Raw genomic sequence first — 21,003 nt, 5'->3', positions numbered from 1 at the left:
GTGTGTGTGTGTGTGTGTATGTGTGTGTGTGTGTGTTCCTTACAAAATCACAGTTCAGGTTCCACAGAGAACGATGGTGATAGGAGCTGGGGTGGACTGGGGAGCACCTGCACTGTGCAGATCCTCACAGAGCACGATGGTGAGAGGAGCTGGGGTGGGCTGGGGAGCACCTGCACTGTGCAGATCCTCCATCATCTCTTTTTCAGGGAATCAGAGAGATGGTGGCTCCTGTGCTGAAGAGCTTCCAAGCCGAGGTAAGAGCCAGTAGCCAAGCGCTTGGGGAGGTGGGGCGACGTGCACTAGGCTTCCCTCCCCGCAGGCTGCCCCTCCCCAGACTGAAATCTGAGGTCTACTGCCCTGTAAGGCATCCTGTGGATAAGGCCCAGGGGCTACCGGCCCACCCAGCACATCCACCTCCCACCACTCTCTGGGTGAAGTCAGCCTTGCTCACGGCCTTTGAAGCCATCTGGCAGTGGCTGCCTCTACCTCCCATCCACCCCATGACAGTCAAATGTACCATCTACAGCACTGGTACTGTCCCTTCGCCTGCCTGAGAAGATGCTGGGGTCATGCTGGGCTGGGGAAGGGAGCCCCCGTCTCTAATACCCCACGGGCAAGGACTCCCCCTGAGCTCAGGTGGACCCAGAAAACCCTCCCACGGCCCTTGAGATGAAGGGGGGGGGCTCCTGCTTGTTCCCCACTCCTCAGCTCCTCAGCCATCTCTTGCTCAGAGCCACATAAGATGTAGGCCTCGGCTGTTTGTACATGAATGTTGGTGTGGGCAGGGTTCTAGATGCCTGAACCTGCATGTCCCTCTCTGTACCACGGGAATAAAGAGACTTGCAGTCCTCCTGTGTAGTTTTGGACATGGATAGTGAGAGAGACCGCAGAAAAGAGGGGGATACGCCCACCTGGCCCTCTGTCTCAGTGTCACAGGAATGTAGCTGGGCTTGGAACCCTGCCTCTACCACTTACTGGCTGTGTGTGTGACCTGAGGTGAGTTACTTGGCCTCTCTGTGCCTCTGTGTCCTCCTCTGTCAAATTGGTGATAATTTTCTCTCTCAACAAGATTGAGGCCGAGGGGGGTGCAAGGAAGTGTTTGGAATAGTGCCTTAGGTGTTCAAAGCCTGGAGACCACTGGGAGTGGTGGCACACACCTGTAATCCCAGTGCTTGGGAAAGTGGAGGCCATCCTGGCCTGCGAGGAGAGATGATGTCTTCCCTCTGCCGCAGAAGAAATACTTGGACGTTAGAAGTGGTGAGCAGACCCGAGGCACAGCCTCATGGGTAGTGTGGGCTTGGAGTTTCAGCCCTGCTTCTTTAGCTGTGTGGCCCTGGGGAGGACCTCTCTGAACCTCAACTCTCCTCCTCGGACACAAAAACAAGCTTGCAAATCCAAAGGAAGAGGAAGCTGCTGGGAGGCACGTGGTACGGTGTGCAGACAGTTGTTCTGAGGGATCTCTCTGGCCACGCACCTACAGGACTTATCTTGACTATGTTCCCCAAGCCCCTGCCTGCCTCGTGGTCACTGCACTAAAATGCCATGGCTGTAGGTCCCACCTCACCCCTATGGGGAGGGAAGTAGCCACAGAGCCAAATCAAGGTCAGATCCATTCCTGCCTTCCAGTCCAGCAGCCTTGGTGTATGCAGAGTTGGGGGTCCCCTCACCCCAAATCCTTTTCCTGACTGCATGGGAGGTGTGGTAGGGAGGAAGTGGACTTGGACCGCCATGAATCAAGGCTTCCTTGATTGCTCAATTTAGATCACCCCATACACACACCTCCCAGGAAAACATGCCAGCCAGGGAAGGTGGTTTCTGGGAACCAGCCTGAAATGGCCGAAGTTTGAAAATCCTCACGCGGAGAAAGGGAGCCAGCCCGAAAGCCCCACTAATTATAAAAGTTGCTTTTATGAAAGATAATTCAAAGCAGTAATTTAGCAAACATAATCAAGCCACGCAGATGGGGCCGCTGATGGATGGATTGCAACATGCAATTAGCGGCTCTCACAGTTACATGTCATTAACCCTCCACGCACAAAAATTATTTTCTCATTATTAGTTGAAAAGGTAAAATTAAGCTGACTAGACACTAAAGGAACAAACCACAATTAATTACCTTCATTTATTACAGTCATTATCTTAGAGTTATTTTTGCTTGGAGACAGAGAGATACAAACATCTAAATTAAAAGTTTTGTTTTTGCTAAATTCGAGGTGAGACGGTTCCAAGCGTTATGTGCACCAGCTTGCCCCCTAGACCTCAGGGCCACCGCAGCAGGCCCCTCTCGTGCATTTTCCTCTTTGCAGGGTGGCCTGAGGAGTGACAGAAGCCCTTTCAGTTTCTCTGAGCAGAGTGGGAACATAGAAGTTTGGGGACTGTCCCTGAATGGGACATATATGACTTTGGTGAGTGATTTCCTGTGTCTGAGTCAGTGAGTTACTGAGTGCCAGGTGGCAGACATGTCACTAGCATGCAACATAGCAGGCATCATGTACCTCAGCCTGCAGCCAACAGTGCCCTCCTTCTCCCTGGAACTGAGGAGCACATGTGACCACCACTGGTACCAGGAGACAGTTCAGATGGCTGGCAGGGTCCCTGCAGGCCTTTATCATTCGGCAAACACTCAGTGGACCAAGGAAGGTGGTAACGTGACTTAGGAGTGCAAGGATCCAGGTTCGATCCCTAGAACCCACATTTAAGAAAAAAAAGCAGCTAGTCATGGTAACTCCCCAGTGCTGAGGAGGTGGAGACAGAGCTCTGGGACTCACTGGCCAGCCTGGCCTGCTAGGTGAGTTCTAGGCTAGTGAGAGACCCTGTCAAAAGGTGTGCAGCAGCTGATGAGGAATGGCATTGCAAGTTGTTCCTGGCTCCACATGCACACACAGATACACGTACTTACACACACACACACACAAACACACACACACACACACACACACGTACATGTACTCTCACCTGTAGCGTGTTAAAAGCATCTGATTTCACCCTTGGGAGGGCTACATCCAGTCATCACCTCTACCCCTCTTGGCATGGGAGCAGCAGACATTTTTGCAATACACTCAAAGACTTGCCAGGGAAGACAAACCACCTCCCCACATAGCCCTCTACATATGTCTTTGAATGGTCCAGTGTTTGTGTTATGATCCCATGAGGCTGGAGACGGCTCAGAGCTGGTGAGACACTGTCCCTACCCCTGGGGAAATCCTGCCACCTTGTTCAACCCGGGGGAAGTTGTCCAGAGCCAAAGGGGACCTGGTGCGCTCTCCCTGAACTTGTACTGCCATTAATTATGTCCCTTATCTATACACATATGCCCTGGAGTGCCCCCCTCAAACCAGACATCTGTATCTCTTTGGGCCTGAGCCTGCTTTCACAAGAGACCAAGGTGGCCCTTAGCCTGCCTGGTGGTTCTACCTCCTGACATGTCCTGCCGGCCAGCACACTCCCTGTTGGGAGAAGCCAGGTCAAACAGTGCTACCTAAAGAAGCAAAGCCAAGAGCTGGTGTCTGAGCTCTGTTGACTGCAGGCTCAGCACCACCACCTGTGACCTAAGGTGTCAAGAAGAGCCCAGACATGCTGCCAAACTGTGAGTGATTTTGCTAAGGGCTTGTTTAGGAGTGTGGCTAATTCCGAAGATAAAAGGAGCAACCCCATTTTTTTCTTGGCCGTGTGACCTTGATCAAGAGTCACTTAACTTCTCTTGGTCCCTGCTCTTCCCCCTTCAAAAGATTTGATTTATCTATATTTATTTGGTGTGTGTGTCTGCGCATGCACGCGCACGTGCGCGTGTGTGTGTGTGTGTGTGTGTGTTTGTGTGCGCGCGTGCGCGCGTGCCTATGCGTTACAGCACATGGGTGCTAACCAAGGGAGGATTTGCAGGCGTGGTTTCTCCCCTTCCACCTTGTGGGTGCTAGAGATTTACCCTCTGGTCTCTGCTTTGAAATGAAGATCCGAATCATGGCTGCCCCTGAGGCTCATGGAGAGCTCAATACACTGATATTGATACAGGGAGAATATACTATAGAAAAGAGGCTGGCCATGCCACACTTGTGCCTCCCACAAGTCCTGTGTGGGAGCCACTCACCCAGTTCCTCTGGTGAGCTAACTGAGACTCAGCCACGGCATACAAGACCTGACTCAGCCGGGGACAGCAACCAGTATGGCCTCAATGGCTCAACACTGCGAGCAAGGCACAGCCCAGATTGTATGTACACTTCTGTAGATCTCAGCTGGTTCAGAGAGGGCAAAGTGCTTGTCCAGGTCCTCATAGCCCCCCACCCATAGCCTTCCGGATGGGAACTACAAGCCTCATTTGGAGAGCTACCTGGGTTCCTCGACATCCAGGGGACCAAGAGTTGCTGCGAAGGCCTAGATGGGGAGTTTAAATTGGGACTGAGTTTTGTGATACTAAATTCTCAACAGACAGGAGTGTCACCTGCAGTACGAGGCAGGTGCAAATGGCCCACACCCTCCCCGCTCCCTGACCGCCCTCTCAGGTGGTGTCATCTTGAGGACCCATCATGCCTCCTTGGCGGTCTTGCCGGCTGGAGGCGAGGCTCCCACTAACCCACACGTCCATCTGGATTTGCTGTCAGCCCACCAAAGCATCCTCGGGCTGTGATGCCGAGTTACAACCAAATTAAGAACCCTCAGCCATCCTCTTTGATTCACTCCCTCTGCCTTATCAAGTAAATTATTAATGTTCCTGCCCCCCAGTTAAGCAGATACTTGCAGCCATTACGGGTCCTTCTCATTAGAAATAACATCATCTAAGGAAGGGTATTGATTGATTTTTTTTTAATCTTGGAATCATGGACGTGAACCACATATTTACATGGCATTCCCTTTAACTCCAATTCTTGTGCTTTATTTTTATATTATTGGTCCTTTTTTGACACGAATTGCTTTTTGGCCTTGTGTGCACGTTGTAAGCTTTCCACCCGGCAAAGGAACTGGCTGCGCCCAGCCACGAAGAGCAATGACTCTGGCCGCGTGGCAGGAACATTCCCGCACATTTAACAGCAATTAGTCTACCCTGCTGCCCAGACGCTCGTGTATGAAAATTTACAAGCCTTTTAATAGACTGAGCTCTGGGACCGGGCGGGCCTGGCGCCGGGCAGACGAGGCCACTGGGTGTACATCCATTGAGCTGCCGCCTCAGTCAGACGGAGGTAGGGGTGGGGAGGGGGGAACTACTGGAAACACAGATCACTCACTTCAACAGGGGTTGTGTGGCCCAACACACAGGCACACATTCAGCTGCTCAGTCGGTGCTTATCGAGTGCCTGCTGTATGCCAGACATGGAGCTAGGTGCTGAAGTACACGAGAGTTCAGGTCCCTTCCATGCCTGGTGCCCAGGATGGAACAGAGTGGGCATAAACCCAGGGTCATACAGACCTGAGTTCATGTGGTGGCCCTGCTTGTGACCAGGTTCCTGATTGAGCCTCACTTTGCCTGGCTGTAGAATGGGGCAAGCACAGCACCTGTGCCCCCGGGGAGGTAGGGAAGAGTCACCAAAATAATGATGCTTGGGACCTGGTTATTCAGCCTGTTGCCTGCTGAATTCTACATACCTTCCCTAACTCACTGAAGGCTCCCCCGACTTCTCCCTGTTGCTCACAGTGGCTCTCAACACCTTTTCTCTTGTGAGGAGGCCCCTGCTTTTCATAGCTCCATGCAGACCTCACTCAGCAAACATTGACTTGGCACCTGCTGCATACCAGGGTGAGTGGCCAGCTACTGTGTGTATGTGTGAGCCTACATGTGAGCGTGTATGTGGAGAATCTCACTGGGATTGGCTAACTGGGCTTGCCCCTTAGCCCAGGCTGGCCAGCAGGTGCACATCTGAGCTCTGCAGGGCCGGCCTCCCCCACACTGGGGTTACAACTGTGCTCCCAGCTCTCTTTTCTATTTCTATTTTTTAGAGGTGGGTTCTTGACATCAAACTGGGGTCCTCCTGCTTACAAGGAAGTACTTTACTGACTGTGCCATCCCCTTGGTCCCTGAAGTTCCGTTTCCTGCTCCTGAGGCACTGTGGCCTTGTGGGAGAGAGGTAGACATTGGCCAGTGTTGTCCAGCAGTGCTCACTGAGGTTCTTGTAGCCTAAGTGGATAATGAAAGACTGAGCGGGCCCCTGGGGACCCTAGGGATACCATGGGGTACCAGATGCAGCCTCCCTGGGTCAAGCTTCCCATCGCTGTGACTTTACCCGAGTAAAGCAGGGAGGAAGATTACTGGGGCTCAGGGTTTCAGAGGCCTCTGTCTGTGGCCCCGTGGCCCTGCCTTTCTGAACTGAGCCAACATTGTGCCAGAAGAGGATGGTGGAACAGCTGCTCACCTCATGGCAGCCAGGAAACAAAAAGACAGACAAAATAGCAGGAATAAGCTACACTTTTCAGAGACCAGATAGCTGAGAGCCAGCCAATGGATGAATCCACAGACTAGATCCCAGCCCTCCTTATCCAGTTACTTCCCAAGGTCCTGCCTCTGAGCCGTGCAGCACCAGCACCCTAGCTCAGCTCACGAGTGCAGGGAACATGTGTACACATTGCACATGTGATTAGCCTTTTGGCCCCATGTTCCTGGTGCACCCCGGAGCCCAACCGCCAGGCCTGGCCCCTCACCCGCCTGTTTCTGATGTGTGGCTGCATGTCTTCTCTTGTAGAGTGGGGACTTGGGATTTGCAGTAGTTCAAGCTGAGGATTAGGAGAGGCACAGGGACTGAGGGGGGGTTCATCCCAAGCACCCCCAAAAGCAAAGGAAGGCTAGAGTGGGAAGGTCCGAGATCGCAGTGGCCATGACTACAGTGAAAGGGAACATGGCTCCGGAACGGACGGATGGTGCCGGTGCTGCCAGGGCCACGTACATCACACCCCCAAAGGCCCCATTTCTAACACAAAGGCCTGGATCCAATGACCCCTGGGGTTACAGTCAGAATGGGGCCTGCACCCTGGCCCTTAAGTGCAGGCACAGGAGTCAGGTCCTTCTTGCATTGGGGTGCCTCAGTAAGGGGAACACCAGCCAGGCCCCCAGATTCTCATATCATAGCCCAGCCTTTCTACAGCCCTATGCATCAGGAATAGGGTCCCGAGAAGCTGAGGAACCTACCCAAGGTCACACAGCCAGAAGAAAGGTCCCGGATCCCATCAACTCACCTCCAGCTTCAGTCCCCCATTCTGGGAAGTGGCTTCCCCACCTTCTTTATCCCTGCCAGTGGGGGTGGAAGGCTGACAGGACCACCACAGGGAGAATTTGGGGCTGGACTGCCCAACCTCATGTGCCAGCTCCCCACTTTCACTACCTGGGGCAGTCTTCCTAGGGCTTTAAAACTGGGTCCTGAGCCAGGTGGTGGTAGCACATACCTTTAATCCCAGCACTAGGGAGCCAGGGGTAGGTGGATCTGTGAGGTGGGCTGAGCACCCTGCACCTCAGTTTATCCGGGTCTGCCTGTGCAGATGGCTCTGTGTGGATCTCTGTCTGTTCTGTTAGCTCAAAAGTCCAGAGTCAAAGAGGTCTCTGGACTGCTGTGGGCTTTGGTCCAGAAGGGCCCAGCTGGCATAGTGACACAGGTGTCATCCCAGTGCTCAGGATGCTGAGGAAGGAGGATCAGGAATTTAAGGCCAGTCTGTGCTACTTCAGCAGGTACTGCAGCATCAGGAGTCAAGGGGAGGAAAGATTCTCCCTGCCCCTCTCCTGAGTCTGAAGCTCTTTAGTCAGTTCAAGGTCAGCCTTGGCTACACAATAAGCTCAAAGCTAGCCTGGGCTATATGAGCCCCTGTCTGATGATGATGATGATGATGATGATGGTGATGATGATGATGATGATGATATTTTTTTAGTTGTCTAAAAGACTTCCCCAGCATCCAGAACCACTTGGGACAGAGAAGGGTGGTAGTGCTGGGCTTCTGAGCCTTTACATATTCTGTTCCTTTGCCCCAAAAATACTTTTCCTTCCCCAACTCCATATGTAAATGTCCACGTGTCCTGCAAGCGTCCACCCAAATGGACTTAGCATGAGATTCTGTGACCCTCTGTCCTGAGCACATGGTTCTTTTTTCACAAGCTCCTGAAAAACTCCAGGGCTGACAGAACCCACCCCATACCCTATTACAATCCTCTGACAACGTCAGCAACTTTTAGGATGGAATTCAGTCCTCTTGGCATCCATTTAGAACTCTGCATCTTCCCCGCTCACCCTCTTTGCACCCTCCCCTTCCCTTTTTAAATACTTCTTGATCACCTGTTCTCTGCCTCGGGGCCTTTGCACCTGCTCCACCTGCATTACCCCCAGAGGGAAGACGTCCAGCCTGGGTGCTGTGAGGTTCTGGGTCAGGTGGGAGGGTGTTCAGCAGCCTGACTAGGATGTCCCCACTAATCGCCCACAGCACCTCCCTCCATGACAGTTCCCCCTCAGAGACAGTTCATGCACCGCTAGGCTCCCCTGACACCTGCAACTCCTCCAGAGCTCTGGTCACATGTCACTCCTACTGGGAAACCACTAAGACTCCTTGTCCCTTTCACAGAGCGTGGCACAGTTCTTCCCTGTGCCTGTTTGCTTAATTATCCAGATGCCGAAGACACACACACTGTAGACTCCTGTGTTCCGCAGTCCCTCATAGTCCCCACTCAGCAGGAGCTGGGGGAGCATTGATGAAGTGAGTATTGATTGACATGTGATTAGATTGGCAGATGCGGTTCTTGGTGTTTCTGTTCCAGGCAGCATTCTGAATGGTCTGTGGCTCCGAGTTATTTCCGTGACCCACCTAAGCTGGGGACTGTCATTGTCAACATTTTATAATACACAAAGGGGTTAGTGACATGCCCAGAGCCACACAGCTGCTTCTGATTGGCTGCCCTGCCATTTCACCATAATTTATTGAGCACTCACTATGTGCCAGATCCTAAGGATGAATTATAGAGCAGGAGAAGTGCAGCTCTAAGTGACATGTGTGTGCACAGCATACACACATAGTGTGCATGCATACATGCACACATGGAAAATGGCTCCTCTTCAGGCAGAGATGCCCAGGCATTGAGTAGGGTCACACAGACAGCTGGGGGCATAGTCCTTTCCTTCTTCCGTGCCTTGTATGCTTCCTACTGCACACCCTGTCCACAGGGCAGGGACACTTTAACAGTCTAACCAGTCAATTATAATAATATTTTTCTCTCCAAATGTTTAAGGGGGGGTTGACATGCTAAGGTATAATCATGGCTCAGAGACCAAGCTGACATTAGTTATTAATTAGACCATTATGCATTCCACGGTGATAATTGCTTTGCTGTGGAGTCACCAAGCATGAAACGGACCCGGCAAAGAAATGCAATCTATCAATCCTTGGAGCCGCAGCACAATGCAGCCGCTCACCTTGAGCCAGTACCTCAGCAGGAAACAAAAAGAAATGAATGATGCCAGTGACAGGCAGTAGCAGGCCAGACCCTTCCTCATCCAGCCCCAGGAGGGTTCACCGGCTGGTCCCAGGGACAGCACAGAAACAAACTGAAAATGGCCATTTGTCTTGGGGACATCTTTTCCTGCCTCCGCCTTCCCGCCTCCGCCTTCCCACCTTGTCATTTGTGGGGAGACATTGTCACCATCTCCATCACTGCTCTTGGCCCGTCAGGGGAGGCCTCTCTGCTGGTGCTCTGCTTCCACCCAGGTTCCAGCCCTGCCCTCAGTGACCTGGGGTGGGAGGTGTCAGTGGCAGACGCAGCCAGAGTCCAATCTTAACCAGGAAACAGAGATCCCTGAGGGTGAGCATGTGCCCTGAAACCCATCCAGTGGCAGCTGTCACGCTTAAGAGAGTATCCACCATGGTTAAATGCACCCATTGGTGTTTGGTGTCTTGGCGATTGGTTCTGTGCTGCCTGTTTTACAGATGAAGGTTGGCTGGGATGGCTTGAGTTGGTCCCACAGCTGATGGGGTAGCTGGGATTTGAACCCAGAATCCTGAGGGGTGAGAAAGCAGAGGTAGGCTCCCCGAGGGCAGGACAAAGCATGCACAAGGCAAAGACCTCCTGGTGCCTCTCTCCAGGCCAGCTTCCTCAGCCTCCAGACACTTCTGGATGGACCAGGTTCACATCGAGCAAGAAGCATTAATCATCCAAGTCTGAGCTGAGCTCCCTGGCTCAGCTTGAGGCCTGTGCAGCCCATCAGTTTCATCCAATCGGCTCCAGAACAGAAGTCAACCTTAGCGTAAACATGGCGGCCCCGGTTACCTCACGGAAAGAAAGAGGAAGCCTGCAGAGCTGGCTCCCGGCCTCATATCGATTATGTCTGCCTGGCATAGAAGCTCCTGAACAATTGGATGAGTGTCTTTGATGAAGTCCGTCCTTGCCACACTGCTACCCCCCCCCCTCCGCCTCCTTCCAGCCGCGTCCTAAAGCCATTAGGGGTGTCCCTCCCTGCAGGAAAGAAAGGAAGGAGACACTGTCTGCAAAGAGTGACAGGCACATTCTATCTCAGAGACCTGAGAGATGTCACCTGACCACCACAGAAACTTGGACAGACAGGTGGTTGGAGACTGCCACCCTGGTGGCCTGTCAGGAGTGGCTCAGGCCTGTAGTCCCAACGCAGGAGAAGGTTTGCTGTGAGTTCAAGGCCAGCCGGGGTCTGGAGATGGCTCAACTGTGACAAACCTATGTTGCTCTTGCCGAGGACGTGGGCTCAGTTCCCAGCACCCATATGGCAGCTCACAACAGCCTGTAACTCCAGCACCAGGGGATCTGACACTTCTGGCCTCTGCAAGTGCTGGGTTCACACACGCGCACATACACACACTTATGCACATATACGCACATGCACACACACGCGTGCACACACATGCACATACACACGTGTACATACATGCACACATGGCCTCTTTGAAAGGCCCACATACCAAGGAGCTCTGGCCCACTGACCAAGTTCATTTCCAAACAAGATGGCACTGGATACTGGATGAAGCCTCTCCACATTTCTCCTGTCTCAGCTTCTCCAACCCAAGGTCCTGTTTCTGGTCAGCCCCAGACAGTTCCCCATCACCTCTGCCATGTTGCTGGTGCATTGGCGCCTCGGCCTTCCTCTGCACCTTGTGGTAATTAGTCTCAGCAGCAGACTTCTCACAGTGGGAGGAAGGGACTTTCAGGTCTGAAGTCACCCTGTTAGCTACAAGGTGGGGAAACCTTGCAATTGGGACAACAGGAGGGACTGTTTTCCCTCATGGGCTTCCGTCTCTGGCTGGACAAAAACTTCATTTCGGCAAATATTTATTGGGCTTCTCCGACATGCCAGATGCCATCCTGGGCACTGAGCAAAACATTCCACCTAGCTGTGCCATGTTGCCTGCTGTCTATAGAGGCCCTGCTCACCCTGATGCTGGGCCACCCTCTGTCTGTTCCTCACACCATCAACCCAAACCAGATATTGAGCTATTCCTTTATTCCTTTGATTTGACAGGGTCTGATGTAGCCCAGGTTAGTCTTAAACTCCTAATCCTCTTGTCTCCACTTCCTGAGTCCTGGGATCATAGTGTCACGACAGCCAATAAACAATGGAGAACCTTCTCTGTGAGGCAGATGTGTGTAAGCAAATCACAGACTGTGGGCTAAATTCTGAGCTCACTGCCTGCCCTCATAGAGAAAGATTTAATAGAACACAGCCTCCTTTACATTTGGACACCGTTTTTTGTAGGAATGGGGCGGAGCTCAGTGGCCGCCATAGAGACCAATGTATACGGGCTAAAGCGCTGAAAATATTTATTCTGGCTAGAGCTGGGCACCTCAGCTGTGCCCCCATCTGACTGAGGTTCCCTCAGGGCTTCCTGCAGCCACTCCTCAGAGACCTTCCAAAGGACATGGCTATATTTAAAAGCCTGGGAAGGACAGCACTTTGATGGCATTTGCGTGGTCGCTGTTCCTTAAAGGGCACACATGTTCCTTTAGCTTCTCTTTTCTGGGCTGGCATTTTGGAGAATGTGCCAGAATGGAATTGAGAGGAGAAAGCACTGCTACTGGGGACCCTCCTCACCCCCCCAACGCCAGCTTTCCAGGGCAAGGCCATGGCACATGTAGCTGAGAGAGCTTGGTTTCCCTCAGCTAGCGTGGGCCAGGAGGTGTGATATGGAACCCACGAGGGACAGCCCAAGGCCAGAGGGCACCTGTGACCCAGCATCTCTGCCTCTGTGCCCTCACCTTTGTCTCTAGGTTCTGGCGACTTCTACCTCTCGGGTGCCCTTTGGCGATGCCTTGGCCCACATTACCTTATACTTAAGAGTGGCGGGCCTGTGGCGGGGCTCCAGGGTGAGCCCTTGTCTAGCATGTGCAGAGGCCCTGGGTTGCGTTCTTAGCACTGCCAGACAACAAGAAACAGCAGATAAAACCTGTCCTTTAACTATTAGTCTGGGGGGACACCTGCCGAGCCTTCGTGTCACTGCACTGTAAGTGGGGAAACTGAGGTACCAGGAAACCACACAGCTGGGGGTTGGGGTTGAGGTCTCGGTAGCTCAGACCTGACTCCAAAGCCCACTTTCTTCCTAGCCCTTCCTTGAATCGTCACACTTGTATTAAGCACCAGCTGCATGCATGCCCCGTGCTTGCTCCTGGCCTCCTGCCTGGCCCTGACTGACTGTCCTCCCTCCTGGCCCTGACTGTCCTCCTACCGAGCCAGCCACCCTTCCACCTCATCAGGACTTGGCTTCCAGAGTCATCTGGGGGCCCAGAGGGATGGGTGGGCAGGGCCTGGATTTCTGGGTGGGGCCTGTAGTATTACGTGGCTTGCTGCGCCTGCCTCAGGGAGGTAGCTTGGGTGTGAGGCAGCCAGCAAAACAAGGCAGGGACCGTGTGCAGGGCTACGTACCAGAGGTTAAAATGAATCTGGCAGGTGCTCCAGGCCTGGGACGGGGGCACTTCAGCTCCGGCCATCTGAACAGACGGCCCAGATGGTTCCAGGTGGCTGCTGTTGATGGAAGCGTGGGTCCCGGGTGGCCAGATCCTCCAGCTCCCCAGAGAAGCTGGCAGTTTGGCTCCCTCTATATGCACACATTTGCATACTCCGGTCCTTTCTGGGGTGTCATTTACATACCACAGTCAAATGTGCAAATCGGGAGTGTCTGGCTTGATGGCTTCTGACAGCTCCAATATTTTTTAAACACTGGAGTGTCCAAGAAAATAGGATTGCAGGGCAGCTCCAGCCTACCCTTCATGGCCTTCTCAGCTGCCACGTGCCACATGATCTCACGCTTGTCCATGCTAGGGCCTGGCCTTGGGGAGGTAAGGATAAGCAAGGGCTTGGGCTCTGGGGCCCAGTTGCAACTTCCACCTCTGCCCCTTGCTGTGTGGCTTGTCACTGCTTGCTCCACGGCTCTCTGAACCCTAGTTGTTAACATGGGGACTCTGGTCCAGGTTAAGGAAGTCCACGTGACAAGGTCTTAGCAAAACTTCGAATGCATGACAAAATCTTGAGATGTGGTCTTTTAGTTTGTCGACTTTTTTTTTTTTTTAAATCAGAGCAGTTTGATGTTGAAAGAGAATTAGAACTGGGACTTCCAAACTTCCACATGTCCCACCACTCACTGGAAGCTTTTCACGGCAGTTGCCACGCTGATGAGCCCCCCTGCCTTACGTGGCACTGTGTGGCACTCTTGGCACTGTGGTAGGCTCCTGACAGCAGGAAAGCATGTCTCACTCTGCTGAAGGACAGACTTGGTAGAGGTAAGCTGGCCATGGTTCTAGCACACCTGACATGGAAGCCACCATCACCCACCTAGGTTGCTAGGGGTTCACACAAATTCCAGCCCCCATTCCCTGTCACACAACTAATTCTGTGTCCAAAGACAATCTCTGCCTTAGTCCTCCTGTGATATTTCAAGCCACTGTCTCAGCCTCTCTGGACCTCTCTCTCACTCATGGCTGCCCCACGGAGCCTTTGGAGGCTCTTTGTGCTCTGTAAAATTGCTCTATAAAGGTATTATGATTATCATTCTATCCGGAGGACAGAGGTCTAGCCCAAGGCTGAGAAAGAAGATAAACCGGAACTTGGTGGCAATGGTTTGTGAGTTCACCCTCCTGGGATGCGAGGTCACACTCCAAGTGGCCACTTCAGCTGTGAAGGTGGCAGGGCCAGCAGGCCCATGCCACTGAGTCATGTTCACCCAACAGGGGCACCCAAACAGGGCGGGAGGTCTTGGACTCCTCTCAGCACCCTAGACAAGGGCTCCTGCTCTACCCTTGGCCACACCCTAGCACAGCAGGAGGCATCCCACCCTCCTATCTAGACACAGCTTTGAGGAATTCCCATCTCCTTCTTCCTGCCAAGGAACAGTTTCTTTCTTTCCTTTTCTTTCTCTTCTCTTTTCTCTTATTTTCTTTTTTTTTATTACCCCCAAAGCAAAATTTATTTGTCAGGTACTAAAGGAAGCCTCCTGTCCCTTTTATGCCGGCAGCCCTCAGCAGAGGAGTGCAATCGTGTATTTTGCTGCTAAAAAAAGCCCCGGCTTATACAATTTTAACAATAGAAAACTGATCTTTGCGCTCCAATGCGTGGAGGCTTGGAGGAAAACCGGCAGCATTCAGGTGGCTGGCGCATTACAAATGAGCGGTTCGCCTTTGTTTTGAGTGACAGGCAATTTAAATGCAGTATTATACGGAGTCCAGGGAATTTTTTTTCCACCCCAGAATGGGGGTTGGGGAATGCAAAATGGTAGGACGAACAAGAAGAGCTGAGGAACTCTGCATTCCCCCCTGCATGAGTTGAAAAGTCCAACTTGAGCTATTTAGTTAGGAAATCAGGAGTTCCCAGCTAGAGTAATTGGTGATTATACTGTAGCTAATAGTGACCATAGCCAGGCCTGCTGAGCCACATGGGGGTACATTTTGCTGGGTCCCCAGAGCCTGGCATAAACACATTGGGGACCACATTGTGTTTCCTGGAAAGTGTTCTTAGTGCCAACATTTGAAAACATGGCCCTCTGCTTTAGTTTTAACCTGGCTAATAAATGTGGTAATAAAACTCCCCGTGGTTCCTCCCGCCCCAGCCGAAGTCCCCCTCTGGCCTTGCATCAGGCCTGGGAACAGTGACACACGGTGGGAAGAGTGCAGAGACAATGCTGTCTGCCTGCCTGGGCGGCGGGAATTAATGCACCTAAATCAGGAAAGCCCTTCGAGGGCTGGGGGGCCACTCAGTGGTTTGAACATTTGACATGGAAGTGTGAGCAGCTGAGTTCAAATCTCTAGCGCCCTCGTAAAACCCAGATAGGGAAGCATAGACTGCAGGAACCCAAATTTGCTAGGTTTTAACCCCCAGCAGGCAAGAGCCACACAGATGGTAGCAACAGGCCCTTCCTCCCCTGGATTCACTGCCAGGGTCCTGTCGGGTTCCTGCAGAGCAGGCCTTGTAAGTACCGTGCGTGCTATTGATGTTTCTAACAGTGAACTTTATAGGGTGTGGCTGGCCACGACTGTCTCCGTGTTGCTCACATGACCTCCAGATTGCTGCTGTCACGAGCCCAGTCTAGATACTTTACTTCCACCCTTCCTTGTGACCAGGCATAGCCACAAGCAGGACACAGCCTTTCTCCTGCTAAGCTCCCCGGTCAAGGCCTGTGGGTTAATGGCACCGAATGGCCACTTCTATCTAAGTGGTCAATGGTGCATGGATGGTGGTCAGTGTATTGGACAGATCACCTCTCGGGGACATTATAGGAAGACACTAAAGAGATAGGGACACCACTACAAACTGGTGAACACCATGATGGGAAAGGAGAGCGTGGCTGAGGCTGGGGTAACTGTGAAGGACTCAGCCGGCCCTTTTCCCCCACACCTGCTTTTATAATTCATGGAAACATCCTCACCCTCCTGCAAATCCCAGCCAGGACCGTGTTCAGCGTGGACAACTGGGAGCCAGAGTGTCTGGATATATATGATATGTATATATTCTTCATACAGGATGGGTGATGAAGTGTTGCTTCTGTGGCTTCCGTGAGCTGTGTCAACTGTGCTACAGCTTCTGGCCTCAAGCAGCTGCAGGACCCTGGGGACACAGCAGCATCCAGAGGAGTCAAAATGACCACCACCATTCCTACGAACCAACCACACACACACACACACACACACACACACACACACACACACACACACACCGCCGCCGCCTGGGACTCTTGCCTTCTCAGGGACAAAGGGCATCTGTTTGCTTGCCTACCCGGTCAGACAATGGTGGCAGCAACTTGGTAACTTGCCATGTCTTTGAAGATGGATGTTCACAAGCGAGAATATGTGGTTGGCCTCAACATTTTACTGTCATTGCCGTCCTCTTGGGGACACTCTCAAACTCACTGCACCCCAACACTCCCAACATACAGGGTATTTCACCACCTCCCTGCTGTGGCTCCCTTTTGCTTGGAATAGTCAGTCTTGGGAGGAGGGCAAGCCACCTGTGATGGGTGATGACGTTTCCCCACACTTCCTGCCTGTCCCGTCCCCCACCTCAGCCCATGCTCTTCCTTCCAACAGTTAGTGGTTGTAATTAACAAATCATCTGGGGAATGCCTGAAGGTCCATCCCCACCAGTTAGGACTATTCTTAGTCCTCAGTACTCCTGGAATGTTGGTTGAGCGGATCAAAGACTGTCTGTCACCCTGGAAGGTCGGAGAGCAGAGTCTCTTCTCAGGAGAACAATGGGGTGAAACTACAGCAGTCACTGGCCTTTTAAGTCCATGTTTGACACTGACCGCGCGTTTCTCTCCACTTCTCTAACGTAACTCCCCCTATTCCACAAGGCTTCTGTGGCCCATCTCTATTAGCTAGAAACCTAATGATCATAGGCAGAGTCTGACCCTTTCTGGGAACCACGTTGTTAAATGGTATAAAGGGTCCACGTGTCATCACAGCAGAGTGTAGCTCAATTTTTAAAATGGTGGTGAGCTATGCTATCCTGTTTTTATGCTAAGTCTTTGAAATCCTGTACGTATTTCATATGTGTTATATGTTTTGATTTAGACTTCCCATGGTTCAAGTGATCCAGACTCACACATGGCTTTGACAACCATATTGGGCAGCATGGCAGCCATACTGGGCAGTGAGAACCTCTATATTAAATGTGGTTTTTAGATTGTTTTTCCCTTGGTGCACTGGTATGCATAGGTTTTCTCTTAGGTTGTTTTTGTGAAACACCAGAGAGAGGAACACAATCAAGAACTCAGAACTGGCAGAGTCAAGGCAGAAATTGGTCACGCTTGGTGGTAAACATATCTGTGAGGCCTCAGGCATGCCAGGACCCTTTGAGGGGTTGTGTTATTAGATTCCCCCTCTTTGTGAGTGAGGAAATGGGGGCATGAGTTCTTAAGTTCAGTTAGCCCATGCTAGAACTGGGGTTCGAAACCCTGATATCCTCCTCTCTGGACAGGTTGTCTCAGAAATGGCCTCCGCCATTGGGAAGCAAAAGAGCCCTGGCATCATTTGGTGGGGAATAGGGTTGGTGCTGCACACTCAGTTTGTTTATTTGGTAAACGGCACTGATGGGCTAGGGGTGGGGCTCAGCTGGTGAAGAGCATGCATGAAGGTCTGAGTTCATCGCAAGCGCTGCATAAACTAAGCGAGTGACGCGCTCCTGTAGCCTTAGTGTTCGGGAGGCTGGGCAGGATGACATAAGACCCTGCTCTGCCTCCCTCTGAGAAAAATGCTTATATTGGGCACCGACTTTGAGCCAGAAAGAGCTCTGAGGGCTGTTTAAGGGAAGGCCTCAGCCACAGGTCTGAACCTGTCGTTTTCACTCCCTCGCTGAGAGTTATGGGAAGTGAAGACAGTCCACACTCCCACCCGCCACACAGGGAGTTGGTACTGGGAGGGACACGTGTGGTGCCTGCAGCATAAGGCCCACTGCCGCCCACCGTGACCCAGCCAGCCAGGGTCCTGTAGATGTGGGGTTGCTGTTGGTGCCTCCCAGCACTGACCTCAGAATGGAAGGCCCAGGACTCTGCATTGCAACTGACCAGCAAGAGCTAGGATCAGGGCCACTGGACTTCACTGTCCGAAGTGGGGAAACGAGAGGATCCTGAGCCCAGAAGTTCCACAGCTGTCGGCCCGCCAAGGTCACCTGGCCACATGATGCAGGTGACACTCATCTTCCACAAAGTCTCATCGGCAGAATGAGAACATGAGAAAGGCGAGGTGAGCTTAGCTCCTCGCCACTCGGTTGGCTGTTGTGTGTTCAGCCAGTCAGGAAGCATTTATTGAGCAACATCAGTATACCAGGAACTTTGGTATCAACTCTGTTACTCTCTGATGCTGGTTGAAGCTGTCAGTGTCTTCTAAGAACTAGCAGTTGCACAATGTTTGCCAAGCATGTCCCCCTTTCTCCCAAAACAGGTTAAGTTTGAACTCAACAGCATTGCCCTCGAGTAAAGATTACTAACCAATGTATTAATAACCTATTGTTGCCTTTCCCTATGTTTAGATATTTTGGGCTGGTTAGAAAGTGAGGTTATGATTTAGCTCCCACCCCACCACTGGGCTCAGAGAAGGACAGCCACACAGCCTGGGCATAGTGCAGCTGGCTGTGAGCTCAGAGTCCTTAATATGGGAGACTCTGAGAATATGGGAGCCTCAACTTGTAACTGCCAAACCTCCTCTCCCCCTTTGCACAGGAAGGTATTGGTCCCCTTGCAGGTTCAGGGCCATGGCTACACGTGACACTTTCTCTTCTTCCCAAAGGTGGTGTCCCTGAGTAAGAGGAGTCAGGAAGCAGAGGCAGAGCTCCTGAGTGTTTATAAGCAATTAATTGAAGCGCCAGGTAAGAAGCTCTTGGACTCCATAATTGAATAATTACCACTGAGGAGCACGGTGAGTGCTGACACAGATACCACGGTTGCTTCCTGGCGCTGGGGTCTGGGGAAAGGCCTGGACTGGGGTTGGGGTGGGGTGGGGTGGGGTGCAGGTGAAGGTGTGGTGTGGTGTGGTGTGTGTGTGTGAGAGAGACAGAGACAGAGACAGAGACAGACGGAGAAAGAGAGAGACTTAATCAACCTGGTATGACGTGTCTTCATGGCTCCTTCCTGATTTCTGCCTTGCAAGTTGGAGGGCAGCTTTGACGTGATGCCTGCCTGGGTCTTCTCATCCAGAGTCGCAGGTGACTCCGCCAGCAGGGGACAATAGAGGGATAATGCCACCTTTCCGAAGGCCAACCTCAGAATCTCAGTACTGAGGGGGCATTCCCCTTCCAGACAACGTGGGCAAAGCAGGGGAGGATCTACTGACCTGCTCACAGTGGTTAGGGCCAACCCCCGCCCCGTGTCTGTCAGAAGTGTGCTCCACCCGACGGCTGTGCCCATGTCTGATTACACTCTAAGGAACATCTAGAACAGGCATCTAGATTCACTGTGAGACTGCAGGGGCCAGGGGAGGGGTATGGGCTTTCTTTCTGGGTGGAGAAGATTCTAGAACTTGAGGGAGGCAAGGCAAGGGTGCTCTGTAGGTGAACTGTGTGCTACTGGAGGGTTTCCTTAAACAACAAACCTCCAACGAGACGAGCGTCACCTCAGATGAACACAGCAGCCTTCTGCTGCTGCAAGTCTCCACATCCGAGGTCAGTACTCTGCCTGCAATGCTGGCCTTGGTCTGGCTGTGGGTCTTGGCATGGTGACCCTTTTGAGGATGTTTGGCTTAAAGTACATGATTCCTGTTGCTTCCCCATGTGTTGGCCCATACCTCCCCTCACACGGCAGATGTCAGGGCCACAAGTTCACCACCCCAATAGACTGCCTTGCTAAGCTTGTAGGGGGTACCAGCCATTCTGACACTTGGAGTATCCTGACTCAGGTCAGACATGAGGCTTCAAATTGGGCGTGGTAGTTCACATCTGTGACTCTAGCGCTCAGAAGGCTGAGGCTAGCCTGGGCTACACAGTGAGACTGTCTCAACAACAAAGTGAAAGAGTTGGGGAGGTGGCTCAGTTGGTATGATGCTTGCCTGGGTCTCATCTCTAGCACCACGTGACATCCTGGGTGTGGTGGTAAAAGCTGGTAATCCAGAGCCAGGCCGATTCCGGGGGTTCAGGAACAGGCAGCCTCTAGCCTATTTGAGGAGCTCCAGGACACTGAGGCCTATCTCAAAAAACAAAGCAGAAGTACACCTGAGGCTGACTTCTGACCTCCACCTGGCACACACATGCATGCACACTCAGGCAGATATGCAAGTATACATGCACACGTGTGCATGCATGTAAGAGGAAACAATATTTCACTTCTCAGATTCACCATGGAACCCTCATCTTTGGAACCCCAGGCTGTTTTGACTCAGTTGTGGGCTCAGCCAAGAGCCACATGAGCCCCTGAGACTGGTGTGGAACCTTCCAAAAAAATCCTCATTGCCTCTTACACCTGTCCCCAAAGCCTGGGTACTCAGAGGTCATGGGGAGGCTGGGGAGCCCAGCACTGACCCCATGCCTTCTCAGGTATCCTCCCCTGAAGAAGGGGAGGGAGGGGGTGCCATATCCCAGCTGTCACCGAGTTAGAAAACGAGGAGCCTTAACGGATGGAGATGCACCACACAAACAGCCCCTTTAGGGGCACTAATTCATTTTCGAGACATTTAAGAATAACACAATGTTTTAATGATTTCTTCAGGGAATCGAGAAGACGTATTTTTGTGCTCATTAAATGTTATCCACAGACACGAGAAGCAAAAATGTCAGACGTAGAGGTTTGGGGGGACTCTGAGCATGCAGGCACACACACTCAACTGGCACACTCTTCACACCCCTACGCAGCCGGGATGCACCGACTCCCCATTGGTCTGTGTCTTGACAGGCAAATTATTTGTCGCAGTTACCCCCACCCAAGTCCTGATTCAACATTTCCGTCTGAATGACTGGCTGCTGCCAGCACGAGCCCTTGGCAGGCAGCGAGACGCGGGCTGATTGCTCAGCAACTATTTTGATAAGTGCGCAGTCCGTGTATCTGTAATTACGGAAGAAAACCGTAAATCTTTTGGATATTGTTCGCACAGATGTGGCATGAAGTGAGAAAAAAAAC

General features: G+C 52.2%; 1 protein-coding gene across 13 annotated transcripts in view; it reads left to right on the top strand.

Moving 5' to 3' along the window:
* Cux2 (cut like homeobox 2) overlaps positions 1–21,003 on the top strand; it is a 175,575-nt gene that overhangs the window by 118,284 nt on the left and 36,288 nt on the right. For 8 of the 13 annotated variants that reach the window (XM_038344894.1, XM_038344904.1, XM_038344903.1 and 5 more), the window contains 3 exons: positions 207–254; positions 2,307–2,405; positions 18,686–18,764. In XM_038344894.1, the coding sequence (XP_038200822.1) occupies positions 207–254; positions 2,307–2,405; positions 18,686–18,764 (226 nt within the window). Of the gene's footprint in view, positions 1–206; positions 255–979; positions 997–2,306; positions 2,406–18,685; positions 18,765–21,003 lie in introns of those variants that run through there. The other 5 variants (XM_038344905.1, XM_038344902.1, XM_038344900.1 and 2 more) reach the window with 2 other exon arrangements.

This window comes from Arvicola amphibius, chromosome 10 (genome assembly GCF_903992535.2).
Source record: "Arvicola amphibius chromosome 10, mArvAmp1.2, whole genome shotgun sequence".
Classification (NCBI taxonomy): Eukaryota; Metazoa; Chordata; class Mammalia; order Rodentia; family Cricetidae; genus Arvicola; species Arvicola amphibius.
Note: the sequence above shows the minus strand (reverse complement) of the source record. Positions and strands in the feature narration are given on the sequence as shown.